Source organism: Castor canadensis, chromosome 6 (assembly GCF_047511655.1).
Source record: "Castor canadensis chromosome 6, mCasCan1.hap1v2, whole genome shotgun sequence".
NCBI lineage: Eukaryota > Metazoa > Chordata > Mammalia > Rodentia > Castoridae > Castor > Castor canadensis.
Window position 1 is genome coordinate 36,711,195 of NC_133391.1, and position 18,350 is coordinate 36,729,544.

General features: G+C 41.1%; 1 protein-coding gene across 3 annotated transcripts in view; it reads left to right on the plus strand.

The window, feature by feature from the left end:
• Lpcat3 (lysophosphatidylcholine acyltransferase 3) overlaps nucleotides 1-18,350 on the plus strand; it is a 38,883-nt gene that overhangs the window by 10,470 nt on the left and 10,063 nt on the right. For 2 of the 3 annotated variants that reach the window (XM_074076159.1, XM_020158323.2), the window contains exon 3: nucleotides 6,451-6,475. The exons of the other annotated variant lie outside the window; for it this stretch is intronic. In XM_074076159.1, coding sequence (XP_073932260.1) covers nucleotides 6,451-6,475 — 25 coding nt within the window. The remainder of the gene's footprint in view (nucleotides 1-6,450; nucleotides 6,476-18,350) is intronic. 3 annotated transcript variants of the gene reach the window in all.

Consider the following 18,350-nt stretch of genomic DNA (forward strand, 5'->3'; position numbering starts at 1 on the left):
GTCTTGCCCTCTGGATTTTCTGTTGCTGTATTTGCTTTTTTGGTGCTAGGGCTTGCTAAGCACTTGCACATGCTGAACCACTGAGCTACAGCCCTGGTCCCCGCCCTTTATATCAACATTTTAGTAGAGTCTAAAATATATAATTTTTTTAATTTTCAAAATTTCTCCCCAAATCAAGTAGTAGTGAGATGCTGATGTAGAAAGGAGTAAATCATTTACTTTATAACTGGCTGAGGTCAGTTATAAATTGGACTTGGTAAATTAAAAATTCTTGTGTAAGATGGGTGCTGGTGGCTCATGCCTATAATCCTAGCTACATTAGAGGCTGAGATCAGGAGGATCATGGTTCAAGACCAGGCAAATAGTTCCAGAGACCCCATCTCCAAAATAACCAGAGCAAAATAGACTGGAGATGTGGCTCAAGTCACAGAAGATAACCCACAGAATGGGAAAAAATATTTGTAAATCACATATTTTATAAGGGTCTAGTATACAGATATATAAATAACGCTTAGAACTCAACAATAAAGACACCCAATTTAAGAATAGACAAAGGTTATGAAGAGACATTTTTTCTAAAGAAAACATACAAATGGCCCATAAAAAAATGTTCGATATTATTAGTCATTAGGGAAATGCAAGTCAAAATCACACTGGCAGAGCCAGGCATGCTGTCACACACCTGTAATCCCAGCACTCAGGCAGCTGAGGCAGGAGGATCTCGAGTTTGAGGCCAACCTGGGCTATATGGTGAGACCTATCTAACAAATAATCACTGATACAGCACTTCACACCCACCGAGGATGGCTATAGTAAAAAACCCAACAGGAAAAAAAAAAAAAAAACAGTGTTAACTAGGATGTGAATAAATTGGAAACATCATGCACTGCTAGTGGGAATGTGACATGCTGCAGACCTGTAGAAAATAGTTCAGCAATGACCTAGCAGTTCCAGTCCTAGGGATATACCCAAGGTCACTGAAAGTATATGTTCACACAAAACCGTAATAATGTTATAATAGCTTAAAGTGGAAGCAACCTAATGCACTCACTCAAAGGGTGAGTGAGTGAGTAAATAAATGTTTTATCCATATGGTGAAAGATTATTTAGCCATAAAAAGGAATGGAGTGGTGAAGCACGCTACAACACAGGTAAACCTTGTGTGCTAAGTGAAAGAGGGTATAAATGGCCACATAGTACATGATTCCATCTGTAGAATATACCCAGAATAAGCAAATCCATAAAGACAGAAAATAGATTAGTGGTAGCCAGGGGATAAGAGGAAGGGTGAATTGGAAAGTGCTACAAGATATGGGGTTTCTTGTTGAGATCATGAAGACAGTTGTGAATATACTAAAATCCACTGAATTAGACATCCTTTTTTGGCAGTACTGGGGCTTGAACTCAAGATTTCACAGTTCGTAGGCAGGCACTCTGTCACTTGAGCCCTGCCTTTAGCCCTTGAACTGGACACTTTTTAAAAAGGACTTTAATCACAGGGGAAAAAATGCATTGGGTCCACATAGGAATAGAATGAACAGAAGATTGGAAAGGGGCTCATGTGCAAGTTAAAAAGTTGGTTTTCATCCTGTGGATAGTAGGAGGACACTGAGCATTTTGAGCAGGGGGTGGTAAATTCAAAGCAGTGAGAGGAAGTTGAATTTATTAAACAGGAAAGAGATACTGGCAGCAAAAGGAAAAGAAGATTGTATAAAGCCATAGATTTAACACCCAGGTTCAGGTTTTCATGAATGTATGTGTGTATGTACGTGAGCACATGGAATCCGTGGCCATCTGGGGAAGGCTGAGGCACTAATGGAACACTGAAAATTAGAGAGATAAGACAGCTGAGTAGTTAAAAGACTAGACTGGAGCCAGGATCTGGTTAAAATCCCACCTGTGCCGCCTACCAGCTCTGTGACCTTAGGTAAGTCACTAAATCTCTCCGTGCTTTGGCTTTCTCACCTATAAAATGAGGGTATCCCATTTTGGGGGTTGTTGTGAGTTAATACACAGTGCTTACAGTATATAGCTCAAAAAAATATCCCTATAAATGTTAGCTTTCTAGTCTGAGACTCCAGAGTGGGCATGAGAACCAGGCAGCTGCTCCTGCTATGTTCTCTGCTTCTGATAATATACAAAGTGCCAGTCATAAAACATTAAAGAAAAAAATAGCCCTCAAAAGAAATAATAATAATGAAGTGGAAGTGAAAGAAATCATTCTTAGCCAGAAGGGATTTTGTGTACATTAATGAGTATAATGTTGAACTTGATAATGTTTTTGTCGTTTTGTTTTGTGGCACTGCGGATGGAACCCAGGGCCTCTCACATGCTAGGCAAGTGTTCCACCATGAAGCTCCACCCTGACCACTGGTTCTATTTTTGGGTTTGAACCATTCCCGTATACTTTTTGTACATAATCTGCCAACTCATGAACTCCCTTCAAGAATTGGGAATCTGCACTTTTTGGGTTTTGTTGTTGTTGTTTGCAGAACTGGGGTTTGAATTCAAGGCCCACACCTTGATCCATTCCACCAGTCCATTTTTGTGATGGGTTTTTTCGGGATAAGGTCTCATGAACTATTTTGCCCAGGCTGGCTTCAAACGGCAATCCTCCTGATCTCTGCCTCCTGAGTAGCTAGGATTACAGGAGTGAGCCACTAGGGCAAGCTGAATCTGAACTTTTTCAAATCTGCAGAAATCCCCACCCAAGGTAATTCTTTCGTGTGCTACAGGTTGAGAACCAGCACCATGTATAGAAACAGGAACAGTGACTTTTGAAAGAGCCAGTTATATGTAACTTATTATATGAAATGTGAGAAACTGAAAACCAATGAATAGTAGAATGTATTCATTTCAATGTGAAATGAAACAAGATATTTGTACCTAATCAAATAAAAAATTAGTCAATTAAACATCTTATCCCCAAAGCACTCTAGTTCCTAAATGCTACAGGGAGAAAGGGAAGAGCATTTTGTATTAGTTGCCTCTAAAATCTTGTTTAGATTTTTTTTTCTTTCAGGGGTGGGTTGCTGGGGATTGAACCCAGAGCCTGGTATATGCTAGGTAAATGCTCTGCCACTGAAAATAAAATTATTTTTATTTTGGCTAGTTTTAAGTTTGTTTTGTTTTTCTCAAGGGGAGGGACAGTACTGGTGGTTGAACTCAGGGCCTTGCTCTTACTAAGCAGGTGCTGTGCCACTTGAGCCATGCCCCAGCTGTGTGTGTGGTATGTGTGTGTGTGTATGTATGTATGTGTGTGTGTGCTGGTTATTTCTGAGATAGGGTCTTGCTTTATGCCCAGGCCAACATGGACCGCTGTCCTGCTATTTGTGTTTCCCGCATAGCTGGGAGGACAGGCGCAAGCCACTGAGTCCAGCCAGTGATTGAGATGGAGTCTTGCGAACTTTTTGCCTGGGGCTAGCCTCGAACCAGTCCTCCGAATCTGTAGCTAGAATTACAGGCTTGAGCCACCATGCTCAACCAGTTTGAAGTTCTTAGAGTACATAGGGCTTAACAAAATCGAATTTATGACTTTTGTGCTTAGCCTATTTTTACTTATTTCTTTATTTTCTGAAGGGAAAAATTCTACAAATGTATGTGGATATATAAGAGAATGCATTACATAAGTAGTAGAAAAATATTTTTATAGAATTCAAACTCCTGGCCTCAGACTTAAGTGGTAATTGTCCTGCCTCCCAAGTACTGGGATTACCACCTTGCACCATCAGACACAGATCCCAATTACATGCATTTAGATTCCTAAAGAGTATCTTAGTTGTATAAGACAGGGCTTATTGGGTTCTTGTTTTTTTATTTTGTTTTTGTTGTTTTTGCGGTACTGGGGCTTGAACTCAGGAACTTCACCTTGAGACATTTCACCTGCCCTATTTTTGTGAAGGGTTTTTCAAGGTAGGGTCTCATGAACTATTTGCCCTGGCTGGCTTTGGACCACAATCCTCCTGATCTCTGCCTCCTGAGTAGCTAGGATTATAGGCATGGCGCCTGGCTAGGGCTTATTGTTTTATTTATTGAAATGCCTGCTGAATAAATAAGTCTCTCTTTCCTGCTGTGTTTACAAAGATTAGATTTGGCCACTATAAAATCAAGGCAGAAGGCTGGACAGAGAGCAGCTCATTAGTCACTTGGCAGTGTGACCCAGCAGCCCTTGGGCAACCCTAGTCTAGATCCAGTTAGACCAGGAGTGAACAACCTTTTCTCCACTGGAGACCAGGGCCGTGAATAAAGGGGTGGGAGTGTATACCACACACTAGTCAGACTTCTTTACAATCCATTAGGCATAAGAAATGTGGATAAAACACTTCTGAGATTATATAGGGGAAAGAAAAGGAGGGAACAATAAGAGAAAGGACACAAGAGGAAGATCAGGAGCGAGTGGGAGAGCAGAGTAGAGCAGCAGGCACAACGGCCTGCTGCTCTACTCTGAGCCTCTTGTGGGCTCATTTCCTACCCAGGCTCAAGGATTTATTTCTACAGGCCTTGTACAATTGCCCCTGCTGTCTGAAATCATAGCTGTAGCATATAAAATGCAGGTTGCCTCCACTCCTGCCTACTGAAGCCCTTCCTTTCCATGCCCGCCTTAATTCTGGCTATTCTGCTCCTTCCTCATGCCGTCTGTTTGAACACAGGATTTCAGCCACTATATGTAAAAATGTTAATGACAAAGGAAGAGGGCTCTATGCTTTGAGATTTCTCCTTACTAAGGCCAGTGACCTCGGGGTGACAGTGTATCCCAAAGTGCAGACAATCATCTCACTGCCTCTGCTCTTCAGATTTGTTTCCCAGATAGGATCTTTGCTGTCCGCATCCCATCTGGCTGCCCTGGGAGCCACTGTCCTGGCCCAGCCTTCTCACGAGGCCCCTCCTCAGGACTGACAGCCACTGACAGCCAGGACCCTTCCACCACTAACCCTGTAGCCAACCCCCACCTACCCACACACCAAGTCCTACTAGAACTAATTTGGGGAGTATGCCTGTTATTTGAAGACCTCAGTGAAACCTGTACCCATGGGATTCTGGAAATAGCAGTCGAATGTTCGGGCACATACCTGGTTTTATTGTGGTTGATTATTTTTTTAATAATCTAGGATTTGTGGGACCTGAAGCTTATACAACCTTAGAGACCTTCTTTAAGAAAAACAGGGGCTGGGATGTGGCTCAGTGGTAGACCTCAGCAATTGGGAGACCCTGGGTTCCGTTCCTAGCACCAGACGAAAAAAGTACAAAAATATCTGGCCATGTGAACAGGGAACCCCCATCCCCCAAAGCCTTTAAAGGGAGTGGAACTGTAGCTTTACTAGCAAATGCACTCCTCCTGTGATGACTGGCAGCAACCTACAGATCATTATTTTTGAAACTTTCTATAGATTTCATTTAGCTAAATCAGTTTAAGGTGGGCACATGCCCAAATTTTCCACCCCTAGGAGACACATTTTTGAGTCTGGGGTGTTTGTTTGTTTGTTTGTTTTTTGTGATACTGGTGTTTGAACTCAGGGCTTCACGCTTGCTAGGTAGGCACTCTACTGCTTGAGCCACACTTCCAGCTCTGAGTCAGATTTTATATCTTAAAACCATTTAAAAGACTACTCAATTTTTAAGAAGTTAGGTATAGGATATACTTATTTAAAATATTTGAACATATATCAGTAAATATTTTTAAGTGGTCTAAAGAAGTCCCCCTTACACAGGGCTTACATTCCAAGACCCCCAGTGGATACTCGAAACCACAAATAGTATCAAATCCTGTAAATGCTATGTATTTTTTCTATACATATATACCTGTGATGAAATTTAATTGATAAGTTAGGCACAGCAAGAGAGCATCAATAATAATAAAGTAAAGCAATTCTAACAATGTACTGTACTAAAATTTTATGAATATGGTTCTCACTCACTCTTGCTCCCTCACTTGCTCTAAATATCTTATGATACTAAATATCTTATGGTACTTCACTTAAAGGAGACACTGTACAGCTTCTCTTTGGCATGTCTTAGGCTTCTCTTTATTATATCTAATTGCCAGCTTCACTATTCTTGCACTTTTGAGGCCATGATTAAGTAAAATAAAGATTACTGGAACATAAGCACAGCAATACTGATACTGCCACAGTCCCATCAGATAACCAAGTGATTATCTAAGTGACTAATGGGTGGGTACCACATACAGCATGGATACCCTAGATAAAGGGATGATTTATGTCTTGAGCTGGACATTCTGTGAAAGTGCAAGGCCTCATACTACTCAGGATGGTCAGCAATTTAAAACATGATTTTTTTTGTGTGGCACTTTACTTCGGGTAACTGAAACTGTAGAAAGCAAAACCTCAGATAAAGGCAACTACTGTACAAGTGTGATGTTTTTGCGCATATTTTCTATTTTAATCTATTCAACAGCCCTGCAAAATGACTGGTATTTTCCATATTTCACAGGTGAAGAAATTGAGATACAAAGAATGTAAGTAATTTATCCAAGCTACAAAGCTGAATTTCTAAACTATTTAACTCTGATCCCAGAGCCCAGATAATCTGGCTAGAAGTTACTACATACGCTTTTCTAACTTACAAAGAATTAAAATATGATTAAATGCCCTGAGTACAGGCAACTGGAGTGTCTATTATCTTTGCTAGTAAAGGCCAATAGCTATCTCAAAGTACCTGAGAGTCAGTCTAAATATCTGTTGTCCCTGATCTACTAAATGAAGAAATGTTAGGAGCCTCTTTGAGCTTTAACATTATTTCAGTCTATAAATAATTGCTTGGGAAAAAACTGATGTAAAGTAACAAAATAACCATATGACCCTTCAAACAAACAGGTAGTAGAAAAATACTATAATCCAGATGTTCAAACATAAGGATAATGCTGAGACATCCATTTTGCCATCTGACCAAACTGGAGATACCCTGAGGGTGGTCACTGGTGGATGACTAACTTTTTCCTGAGTTAATTTAGCTAGTGATCTCTAAGTGCCTAATTCCTGTGTGTCATATAACTTTGCAGTTGTCAGAATGCTTGAGCTAATTCAGTTGGAGGTAACTTTCAGAAATGAACTTCCGTATTCTTACCACATACTACAGGGAGATGGAGCTGAGTCCCCATAATTAGACTAGCAAAGTGCAGAAGAACAGCTGAGTTTAGCATTAAATGAAATGTTTCGTTCCCAGGCTGGCCTTGAACTACTGGTTCAAGCTATCCTCCTACCTCAGCCTCCCAAGTAGCTCAAACTACACAGGAGCTGGGACTACAAGCACAGAGCACTGTGCCCAAGTTTAACTTAGGTTTTTAAATGTCTTTAGATAGGAAGATAAGCAAGCATAAAAATGGGTGTACATATGACTATGAACATGTGCTGGAGTGTAGCTTGTTATCTAGAAACCAGAGAACAATAGCACAGCTATACCTTTAAAACAACATGCAGCTAGTTATTAGTGATTCCACGCCCAGGTCTCCGCAAAGTGTTAAGGCATGTGGCAAGAATTTTAGAATGAAATCAGGTGATGTGGATTCTAATTTGAGCCCCATTCTATTAAATTTCAGCATGCCACTTATCCCCTTTGGGCCTAGTTTCTTATATAATGAAGGGCTTGGGAGGGGATTTCTAAGGTTTCTTCTAAGAATCTGTAGATTCATGAATAACCATTCAGAATGAGTCATCAGGAGACATGCAGGATTGTTGGAGTGCAGAAGGTGGGTTGGCACCCTGCCCTTACTATCAGCGAGGCTTAATCTGGTGAGTGGAAGGAACCAGCTTAGGAACAAGTTCCAAAGGTGAGCTACACCTCTCCTAAAGTCCGTGATGGTCTGGTGCTCCTATAGCTGACGGAACAATCAGCGATGAAGTCCCAAGCACTGAAGGCTTAATCAGTCACCAGTCACTTAAATGGCAGTGTCAGGCAGTGTCCTTCCTGGTTCTCTTTGTCTCCCTCTCTGTCAGTTTTCTAACAAGGAATTTCCATTTTGATGAAAGAAAAGAAAAAAAAATTGAGTGGCAGATATTCAAAGTAGAAATGATAGGTTAAAATTATTATGAAAATCTTTGATAAAAACAAGCTACAAATATTTGAAAGCAGTCTGTCTGCCCACCCCACCTCATCCCCTCATCATCTTCACTGCCCTATATGGAACGCAGGGCCTCACACATGTCAGGCAACACTGTACCTCAGCCCATCAGTCTGTTTTCCATCTGATTCTTGGGGGAAAATCTATTCTGAAATTTAACTCAAAGAGCAGGCAGCTGTTTGATAGACCTTGAATGTGGCTGGACAACATTGTCCAAAGCACATTACCTATGGTAACATTCTATAATCCTGACAAATTTGAATTTTTTTAAGGAGCCAACAAAGATTTATTAGTAAAACAGAAATAAGAGGGGAAAGAGAAAGCTCCCCCTGACATGGAGAGGGTGGGAACTGAGGGCTCAAATGACAAGTTTGGTTTTTGAGATTAGTTCAGTTACTTCACATTAAGGAACGCACTGGCCAGCTAAACCATATCTTCTCAATACTACAGGGAGATGAACTTTCAGGTGCTGACCTGGGTTGTGGGTATGGGTACCAGATTGCTGAAAGCAAGAAAGAAACCAGTAGAAAAGTAAAGGCAGTAAGGCCATGATTGTAGAAGAACAGCTATGAAAGAGACTAAATTGAACAGTAGCAAGTTGCTGTGTGCCTGCCTAGCACATGTGAGGCCCTGAGTTCAAAGCTCAGCACCACCAAAAACAAACAAACAAAAACAAGTTGAACAGTAGCTAGAAGCAGCAGCCTTTGCTCTCCAAAGGGGCAAGTGGAGAGAGCTAGAGGGAAAAACAGCCTGTACAGGTTGAAGGCAGAAGAACTAACGTGCTCAAGTGGTTCAGGTGTTGACTTAGAGCTGAGCCTCAGGGGTTAGAATCCATCATTTAATAGCTAATTGACACAGGCAGATTAGAGAACTGCTTTGATGTGTTTCCTTATTCAGAAAGTATTATCTATTTATTTAATATATTTATAAGTGAGATAATGTGTGTGAAATGCTTAATTCAATGCATGACACATAGTAAATACTCAATAAATTATAGTTGCTACCAGGTAGCTGAGGCTGCCCTCAAACTTATTATTTGCATCAGCCTCCCAAGTGCTGGGATTATAGTCCTGCACCACCACACCTGACCATTTGCTGCTATTGATAATAACTGTTATTGTTATGATCGAGAAGAAATGAATAAGGAAGTAACAAGAAAGATGATAAAGGAAGTTTTCAAAATAAAACTGTAAAGTGGAATTCAAGAATTGGGACTGAAGGGAAGGAGTAAATGTTTAAAGAAAGGAAAGAACATCTTCCTCTGAATCTGGAGAAAAGGTTAAATGTATAGATTTCAAGCAGAACTTCTTAAGTTTTCCCACCTGCAATTCCCTGAACGCCATGGTGTACTGAATGTGTACTCTCCTGAGTTCAAACCCTAGTACCAACAAAACAACAAAACAAAACAAAAAAGTAGCTGAAAGTGTACTGTCATGGTTCAGGGGCATATGGCATAAAGCTGCTTTTTTTTTCTTTTCGATACTGGGTTTTGAACTCAGGGTCTACACCTTGAGCCACTCCACCAGTCCTCTTTTGTGTGCGAGTGTGGCCAGGGGTTCTAGATTTTTGCAAACTATTTGCCCAGACTGGCTTCAAACCACGATTCTCCTGATTGCTGCCTCCTGAGTAGCTAGGATTACAGATGTGAGCCACTGGCGCCCAGCATAAAGCTGCTATTAAGGACAGAGATTTTGTTGAGGGCTTAAATAATGTATTTGTTTTAACAAAGTTAAGAAATCCCAAGTCTGTTATTTCCTATGCAGTACTAACTTCTAACGAAAGATGGAGGTTTCCTAGTTGAGGAATTGGCCCACTTTTGTTTTCAATATCCTTCCCAAAGAGACAGATAGTGTCAGAGTGATTGATTCCTTGAGAGTAGGCTGTGTCTTCCTTCAGCCCCCAGTCCCATTCCACTTCTACAGTGCCACTCTTCCCAAGCCATGGCCCATGTTGCCCATTGCCCTGGGAAGATTAGGGCCCTTCCCATGAATGTCCTCATCTGCCTTCTGTGTTGTTTGTAGCACTCTCCTTGCCTTTGGCGCCTGTCTCGGGAAGAGCCAGATTTTCTGCTCCATTTCTTTTCTTTCTTCATGAAACATACATGGACAGACTTCTGTCTTAGAAAGGCTTCAGTTTGCTCAGTAGGCACCCATTCTGGCTAACGGTCATTTACAGCCAAACTTCATAGAGAGTTTTACCCCTTTCTCAGCTGGGTGCCATCTTCTGGTCCCCATATCCACCCTGCTACTTAACTACCAGGTTAGTTACTAATGCCTTCATGATGAAATCCAGGGAAGTTTGACTTCTCCTTCTCTTTTGCCTCTGTAACATTTGATGTTTCTAAACTCTTTTCCCACCTGAAATACTGTTTTTCCTTTCTCACATACATACTATCCTAATTTCCCTCCTTGTTTTTGTTTGTTTCCTTAAAGTCTTTTTGCTCTACTTCCTTAAATACAGGTTTTTGCTAGCACTCAGCCCTTGGTCTGGTTCTGTGAGAGCTTTTTTTCCTGGCTTCAGCTATCACCAGCAACACTACCAGAGCCAGCCAATTTTTGTGTCCCTCGAAGTGACACCACCTTCTTCCAAACCACTGAGTCATGAAACAGGGAACATTGAGATAAGTGGCCTCATGTTGGGGTACAGGTGCTCCAGAGGTACACAGATTGCATGGAATGGACAGGCAGGAAGACTACCAAGAATACCAATCCCAGATTTTCAGCTTCAATCTGTGCTTTTTTTCTAAAATTAATATGCTGTGCCTATGTCTGTGCTTCAAGGGTCACCTTTAAAAAGGAAAAGGGCACAGTGGGTTGCCCTAGGATATAAGAGTTTCACAGGACACCACAAAAGTAAAGCAAACATGAGTGGCACCTTATTTTATCAAGATGACAAATTCCTGGGAGCCCTGTGCTTTATGTATCTATCTTAAAAGTCCAGCTCAGGCTGGGCACCAGTGTGGCTCACACCTGCAATCCTAGCTACTTGGGAGGCTGAGATCAGGAAGATTGAGGTTCAGTGCCAGCACAGGCAAATAGTTCACAAAACCACATCTCCAAAATAACCAGAACAAAATGGACTGGAGGTGTGCTCAAGAAGTAGAGTGCCTGCTTTCCAAATGTGAAGCCCTGAGTTCAAACCCCAGTTCCACCAAAAAAAAAAGGATTCAGAAATAAGATGGTGACATGTTCATTGGAATTAAAAAATAAAGTGACCAGCAATTGCAAGGCCCTAAATTTGAGTTACAGTACTGCCCCCACAAAAAGAAGTCATGCTGGGCATGGTGGTTCATATCTGTATCCTAGCTACTCAGGAGGCAGAAATCAGGAAGATTAAGGTTCGAGGCCAGCCTAAGCAAAAGATTAGTAAGATTCCATCTCAGTCAATAAGCCAGGCTTGGTGGTGCTTGCCTCTTATCCTAGCTACAAGGAGGGGCCTTAGATAGGAGGATAGGTGTCCAAGACCAGGTCCCAGGCAAAAACTTGAGGTCTTCCCTGAAAAATAACTAAAGCCAAAAAGTGCTGGGGGCATGGCTCAAGTGGTAGAGTGCCTGCCTAGTAAGCTTGAGGCCCTTAGTACAAACCCCAGAGTGTGTGTGTGTATGTGTGTAAGGCGAGGTGGAGGGAGTCATACATTTTTTGACTTTTGGTCATCAAGCTGATTGATTTGCCATGTGGGTCTGTCAGTGAACAAAATTATCATGATTTAATTTAACTATCTTAATTGGCTTTATTTTTTATTCAAAGAGCAGGGAACACTTCATTCTGTAAAATAGAAGAAGTGTTCCAGTGAGAGGAGCATGAAAAGGTGATTTTAATAGAAAAGGCTTGAAGAAAGCAGAAACAAAAAACATATGCAGATTGGGCATTTCAAAGTTACTTTGAGAAACAGAATAGTAGAAAAGCAATTGACAGATTACTTTAGGTTACATTTCCTTCATGCAAGGATTAAGACAGAGGAAACTGCATAATCATTCCAATTGAAACTGGCCTAGCTGGGAAATTTGGCCTCTCTAAGCCTGATTTCTGGGTAAGTCAGTTTCAGCTGGTTACATAGAACTTAGCATAAGTGACTCCATTTTGATTTTTTTTTTTGAATCCATGAATTTTTTAACATTTTATTACCATATCGTTATACTGGGGGTACATTGTGACATTTACAAAAGTTCTTACATCATAGTTGAATTCACCCTCTTCATCATTCGCCTTTATCTTCCCCTCCCCCCATTGTTTCATTTTGTTTTTCCAAAGCAGGTGCTCTGTCATTTGAGCCATGCCTCCAGTCCATCTGATTATTTTGGAAATGGGATCTCACAAATTATTTGCTCAGGCTGGCCTTGAACCTTGATCCTCCTGATCTTGGCCTCCCAAGTAGCTAGGATTACAGGTGTGAGCTGGCACCCAGCTCCATTTTGATTTTTAAACAGATTGCATGGCAAAATTCACTGTGTATATTTCAATTATGTTTTCAGTATATATTAAAATACACATACACTTCATTTCCTATTACATAAACTTTATAAATTTTAGATGGCAACTTCAAAATGTGAGAGAAGAAACTGGGGTATAGCTCAGTAGGCCCTGAGTTAATTCCCAGCACAAACACACATACACACACACACACTCACTCACTCACTCACACATACACACAAAAAAGAGAGAACGAAGCTGAGCACCAGTGGCTCACACATGCAATCCTACCTATTCAGCAGGCAAAAATCAGGAGGATGGAAGTTTGAAGCCAGCTCAGGCAAATAATTTGAGAGACCCTATCTCAGAAATACCCAACACAAAAAAGGATGGAGGAGTGGCTCACGGAGTAGGCCCTGAGTTCAAACTCCAGTACTGCAAAAAAAAAAAAACAAAAAAGGAGAGAGAGAGAGAGAGAGAGGGAGAGAAGGATATATACTTCCTCAAAAATTTTTTAAAAGCTATAGCAGCAAAAAGGTTTGAAGATCATCCTGTCAATTCTATTGAATTTTTCATATTAATTTCACATTCTACCTGGTTTTCCAAACATTCCTGTCCATTTTTTACACTATTTGTCCCTTCCTATAATTAGCCATATCTGTATGTCTATCTCTCAGAAAAGGGATTTATTTTGACTCACGATCTCAGAGGTTTCAGTCCATGGTCAACTGGCTCCATTGCTTTGGAATTCAGGTAAGCCAGAATATCATGGCAGCAGAAGAGACTGTTCATATATGGGCATCAGCAAGCAAAGATAGAGAAAGGAGGTGAGCAAGGTCCCCAAATACCCTTTAAGGATGTGCCTAGCCATGTCTTTTGAAATGAATATTCCATGCAGTTCCCTATTTCTGTGTGTATGGCATTATCCTCCTCCCTGGGAATGCCCTCTTATCTTCTCTATTCAAATCCTATTCATCCACTGTCCATGACCAATCTCTCTCTTCTCTAAACTCTCCAACACTGGCTGTTCCATATACAACCATTACTTGCATAAAATATCGCATTTGAAACTTTCTCTCTATCTAAAAAGCAAGCACCTTAAAAGTAAAAAGCACCTCTTACCAGTCTACCATATTTCCTTTAATGCCTAATACAATGCTAACCACATATTAGGTGCTTGATATTTTATTGACTGTCTAGAGTACAGAGCATTTGTTCACTCTCATGCTTTTTCATCCACTCAACAAATACTGTTTGAAACCAGGAACCGTGCTAGCCACTGGGGTATGGTAGAGAACACAAAAAAAAAACAATAGTTTCTGCTTTTGAAGACTGATGAATAAGTAAAATACATGGTATCTTAACCCATAAGTGCCTAGGAGAAAAACAGAAAAATAAAGTAGGGAAAGAACACAGGAAGTAAATGGTGGGAAGGTTCTGGGGGCATGGGGACTAGTGGTACACGCAAGTTTAGATAAGGTGGTCAGGAAGACCTCACCATTCAGGTGACATTTTACTAAAGATCTGAAGTACAGGAGAGACTTGAGCTTATTTATGGAAAGAGCATTCCAGGTAGGAACCCATTAATGTGAAGGCTCTAAGACTGGCCTTGCTGAACATTCCGGGAAGGGAGAGCTTTATGGCTGAGGCAGACTGATGAAGGCCAGAGGAAGAAATAAGTTGGGAGAAAAGTGGAACAGGGAAGAGTGAACAGATCCTGTAGGTTCTGGTTGGGCTTTGACTTTTGCTCTGAGTGAGACTGGTAGCCTTCAGAATCTGGTTTCAGGCAGAGGAGTGAACAACAGAATCCTTCTGGATGGTGTGGTAAGGATAGACCGAAAGGAGGCTAGGGGAGAAAGGGGGAGACTCAGGAGGTGACTATAATATGCCAGGGATAATGATACCTTGGGCCAGGGGAAGCAGTAGAGCTGGAGAGAAGTGGTCAGAATCTATATTTATTTTGAAGCAGAACCTACAAAATTAGCGGGTTGATTAGTCTGAAAGTAGAGGGGAAGAAGGTCAAGAATAACTGCAGGGGTTCAGTCCTGTGTTAATAGGGAAGTGACAATATGAAAGGGGGAAGGCTAAGAGAGGGGCAGGTTTTGCAAGGGGGACATGCAGCAGTTCACTTAGGACCTGTTAGGTTGGAGATACACACTGGGTGTGCACCTACTCAAGATGTGAAGCAGTCATCAAGTGTGGAGAGCAAAGAAGAGGTCTGGGTTAGAGATGACAATTTTGGAGGGACATGCTAATTAAAATCATGTGATTGGATGACATCAGTAGCCACATCCCTGTTCAAGCACAGGTGAAGCAATCTCACACTGATGGGGCACTTAGGACATACCATGCTCAGTAGACAAACCCTAAGGTAGATCATCATTTTACTGACTTACTGGGAATTAACCAGCCTGAGGTAACAACTAGTAAGTTGTATTCAAACTGAGGTCTGAACAAAATAAAGATGGAGGAGCCAGGTGTGGTAGAACACTCTTATAATCCCAGCACTCAGAAGCCTAAGGTAGGAGGATCAAGAGTTCCAGGCTAGTCTGGGCTACATAATGAGACCCCATCTCAAAAAAACAGGAGGTTTGGCTCAGCAGGAGAGCACCTGCTTTACATGTGTGAAGCCCTGAGTTCAAACCCTAGTCCCAACAAAAAATAAATAAAACTGCAGATGAAGAGGAAATTTCTTAATCATTTGAATGTCACACTGTTTGGAGATTAGATTCAGAAGGCCTGATACACAGCTGCCCTAGCATTTCTTTTTTCCTTTTTGTCTTTTTTTTTTTTTTTGTGGTACTGGAGATTGAACTCAGGGCCTCACACTTGGTAGGCAGGTGCTCTACCACTTGAGCCACTTGCCATCCCTGTTTTGTGCTGGATATTTTCAAGATAGGGTTGGAGAACTATTGCCTCAAACTGCAATCCTTCTAATCGCTGCCTCCTGAGTAGCCAGGATTACAAGTGTGAGCCACCAGTGCCCAGCTTGCCCCAGCATTTCTCAGAAATGCTGAGTGTGGCCCACCTTGCCACACTCTAACCTTGAGAGTGAATGTGTGTGTGTGTGTGTGTGTGTGTTATAGTTTAGTGAACACTTAACAATATTTTAGGCACTATGCTCACTGCTTTATTTGCATTATCTCTTTTTTAATTCTTAAAACAACTGAGAAGCTTGGGCCTGTGATTCCAGCATTTGGGAGGCTGAGGTAGAAGGGTCAAAAGTTTGAGGCCAGCCTGGGTTATGTCAAAAAACCTTGTCTCAAAAAAAAAAAAAAAAAAAATCTCACTGAGGCAGTTTCCATGGGGAAACTGATGCTCCAGATCAAACAGCTATTATAAGGAAGAATAACTGCTAGCTAATCAATCAAAAAATAAAGTATACAGGCGAGTAGGTTATAAGAGATCTAAAGACATAAGTGGGGGGAAGGAGAAATGGCCCAAACAATGTATGCGCATATGAATAAATGAAGAAAAAAATAAAAAAATAAAGACATAAGAGGAGAAACAGATTGTGAACATATGAAATTTTAATATAAAACAAAAATGTAAGGAATTATATATAGTAGTATATAATAATTTATCAAATGAGAATTTTAGCTGTATGTGCCAGACTGTTAAGTCATAAGGCAATACACCAAGCCATGAGTTCATTGTGGTCTGAGGTAACTTTAGAGATGGATAGAGTTGAACTGAGTTTTGAAGAATGAGTGGCTAGGATTTCACTTGGTAGAAGGTGCTTGGAAAAAATACTCCATGCAAAGGGACTGGCAAGAGTGCAGGAGTAGATACAAAAGACACAAGACATGTTCAGGCAAAAACAGGCAGATCAGTTTTAACTGAAAAAGAGAAATGGAAGCTTTAACTAGAAATGTAGTGTAGAAGATAGACTTTAAATCTGATACTTAGGAATTGGGACTCTGGTGAGTAGGCAGCTGGGAGCCATTGTTGGTTTCTGAGCAGGAGTTGAAGGAGGCCCGCTTTGATGTAAGATTGCTGGGAATATGTGACTGCAGGCAGAGATCAAGTTAAGAGACCATTCAGAGTTTAAGGGTGAGGTACTTGAGGGCCTTAACTGCAAATGTAGCACAGAAAAGAACTCGGTAGTTAAGGTGGCTTGGAAAAGAAGAATCAACAGGATATAATGATCAAAAAAAATACAGGGAACCAAGGAAAGGTGAGAGAGCTTTAAGTGTTTGAATGTGATGTATGACCTGGAGAATGCTGACACCATTAATAAGGTCAAAAGAAGACTGATTTAGGGAGAAAGTCATGCTTTAGTTATACAGCATTTGGAATGGTATGAAATATCACACTAAAAATATCCAGCAAGGAAGCAGGAAATGTGGGACTGAAATTTGAGAAGTTAGGACTAACTTGTCTTTGGCATAAAGATCATATTAAATTACATGAACATAGATGGAGTTTCCAAAGAGGCAGTATAGCAAGGATTGCAGTTCCAAGATCCAATCATGGAGGTCAACCACATTTAGAAGTCAGAAAAAAAATTCTTTAGTGAGTCTGGTGGTACAGCTCAGTGGTAGAGCACTTGCCTAGCATGCATGAGACCCTGGGTTCCATCCCCACCACAATTTAAAAAAAAAAAGCCTTTAGTGAAAGAGGTAGAGAAGGATAAGTATGTGCTATAATCTATACAAATTATAGTCAGCCAACTCCAAGACCAAAAAGTTTGAAAACTATTGTATGCTGCAGTGTTTCAACAACTCTTTGTATAGAGTCTGTTGAAGTAGTCTTCTCCAATGAACTGATGTTAACAGCTGGCTCACATAGCAATTCTGCCTAACCCCATCTTCCTCACACTTGCCAAAACATGCCTTATTTCCTTTTACCAGGGTTATATGAACCACTGACTGATCAAATGGGGCCAGATCATATTCCTACACAGCCCAGAAATAGCTACGCAGGATGAAAGATACATTGAATACATATCAGATTTTAACAGCCCATTTCTGTTTTTCAAATGAAGCCTCACAACTTTAGGGTTTTGTTTTTTTTGGCAGCACTGGAGTTTGAACTCAGGGCCTCATGCTTGCTAGGCAGGCACTGTACCATTTGAGCCACTCCGCCTGAGCCACTCCGCCAGCCTTCAACTTTAGGATTAATAAGTAATTTCCTAACTATCCATTAGCAGTACAGATAGATCCAGTTCCCAAACACAAACATATTTGGAACTACATAAACCTGGGGGATTGGAGAACACAGCTGCATGCCCTCCATGTGCTTGACTACAGCCCTGAAGAGGGCCATGACAAACCTGTCCCAGGAGCCTGCCTTACAGAGCACAGTATCTTCAATGTTCTGGGTTTTGCTTTTGGGGTGCTTCCATTCTAATAGGAGATCCTTAGCTGAGGGTGAACTTTAGGTCATCATCCTTCACCTGCTAGTAAGCTTCTGGAGGCCTTCCTTTAACAATCAAAAAGAAAACAGTTACAGTACTGGCAACAGTTCTTATTTTTTTTTTTATTCATATGTGCATACAATGTTCCGGTCATTTCTCCTCCCCCTCCTCCTGCCCCTCCTCCGACCCCTTCCTCTCCCCCCCACCCCCTTGATACCCAGCAGAGACTTATTTTGGCAACAAGTTCTTAAAAACCTCTAGGGAAGTCTTATAAAATCCCTGTTTAGTAAGATTAAAGGAAAGACAGCAATCCCAATCATCAAGCTGAGATGTTTATTCTCAGCAAGTAAAAACTGCATCCTTGCATTAGGGTTTTAGCACAATGATTCATCTCTACCCTGGCTTGCACAGAGAATCACTTGTGGCACATTTTAAAGTATAGGTCCTTTCCTACTGAATCAGGCTTTGAAAGGTAGCTGAGTGGGTGGAGAGGGGCTTTGGTGGC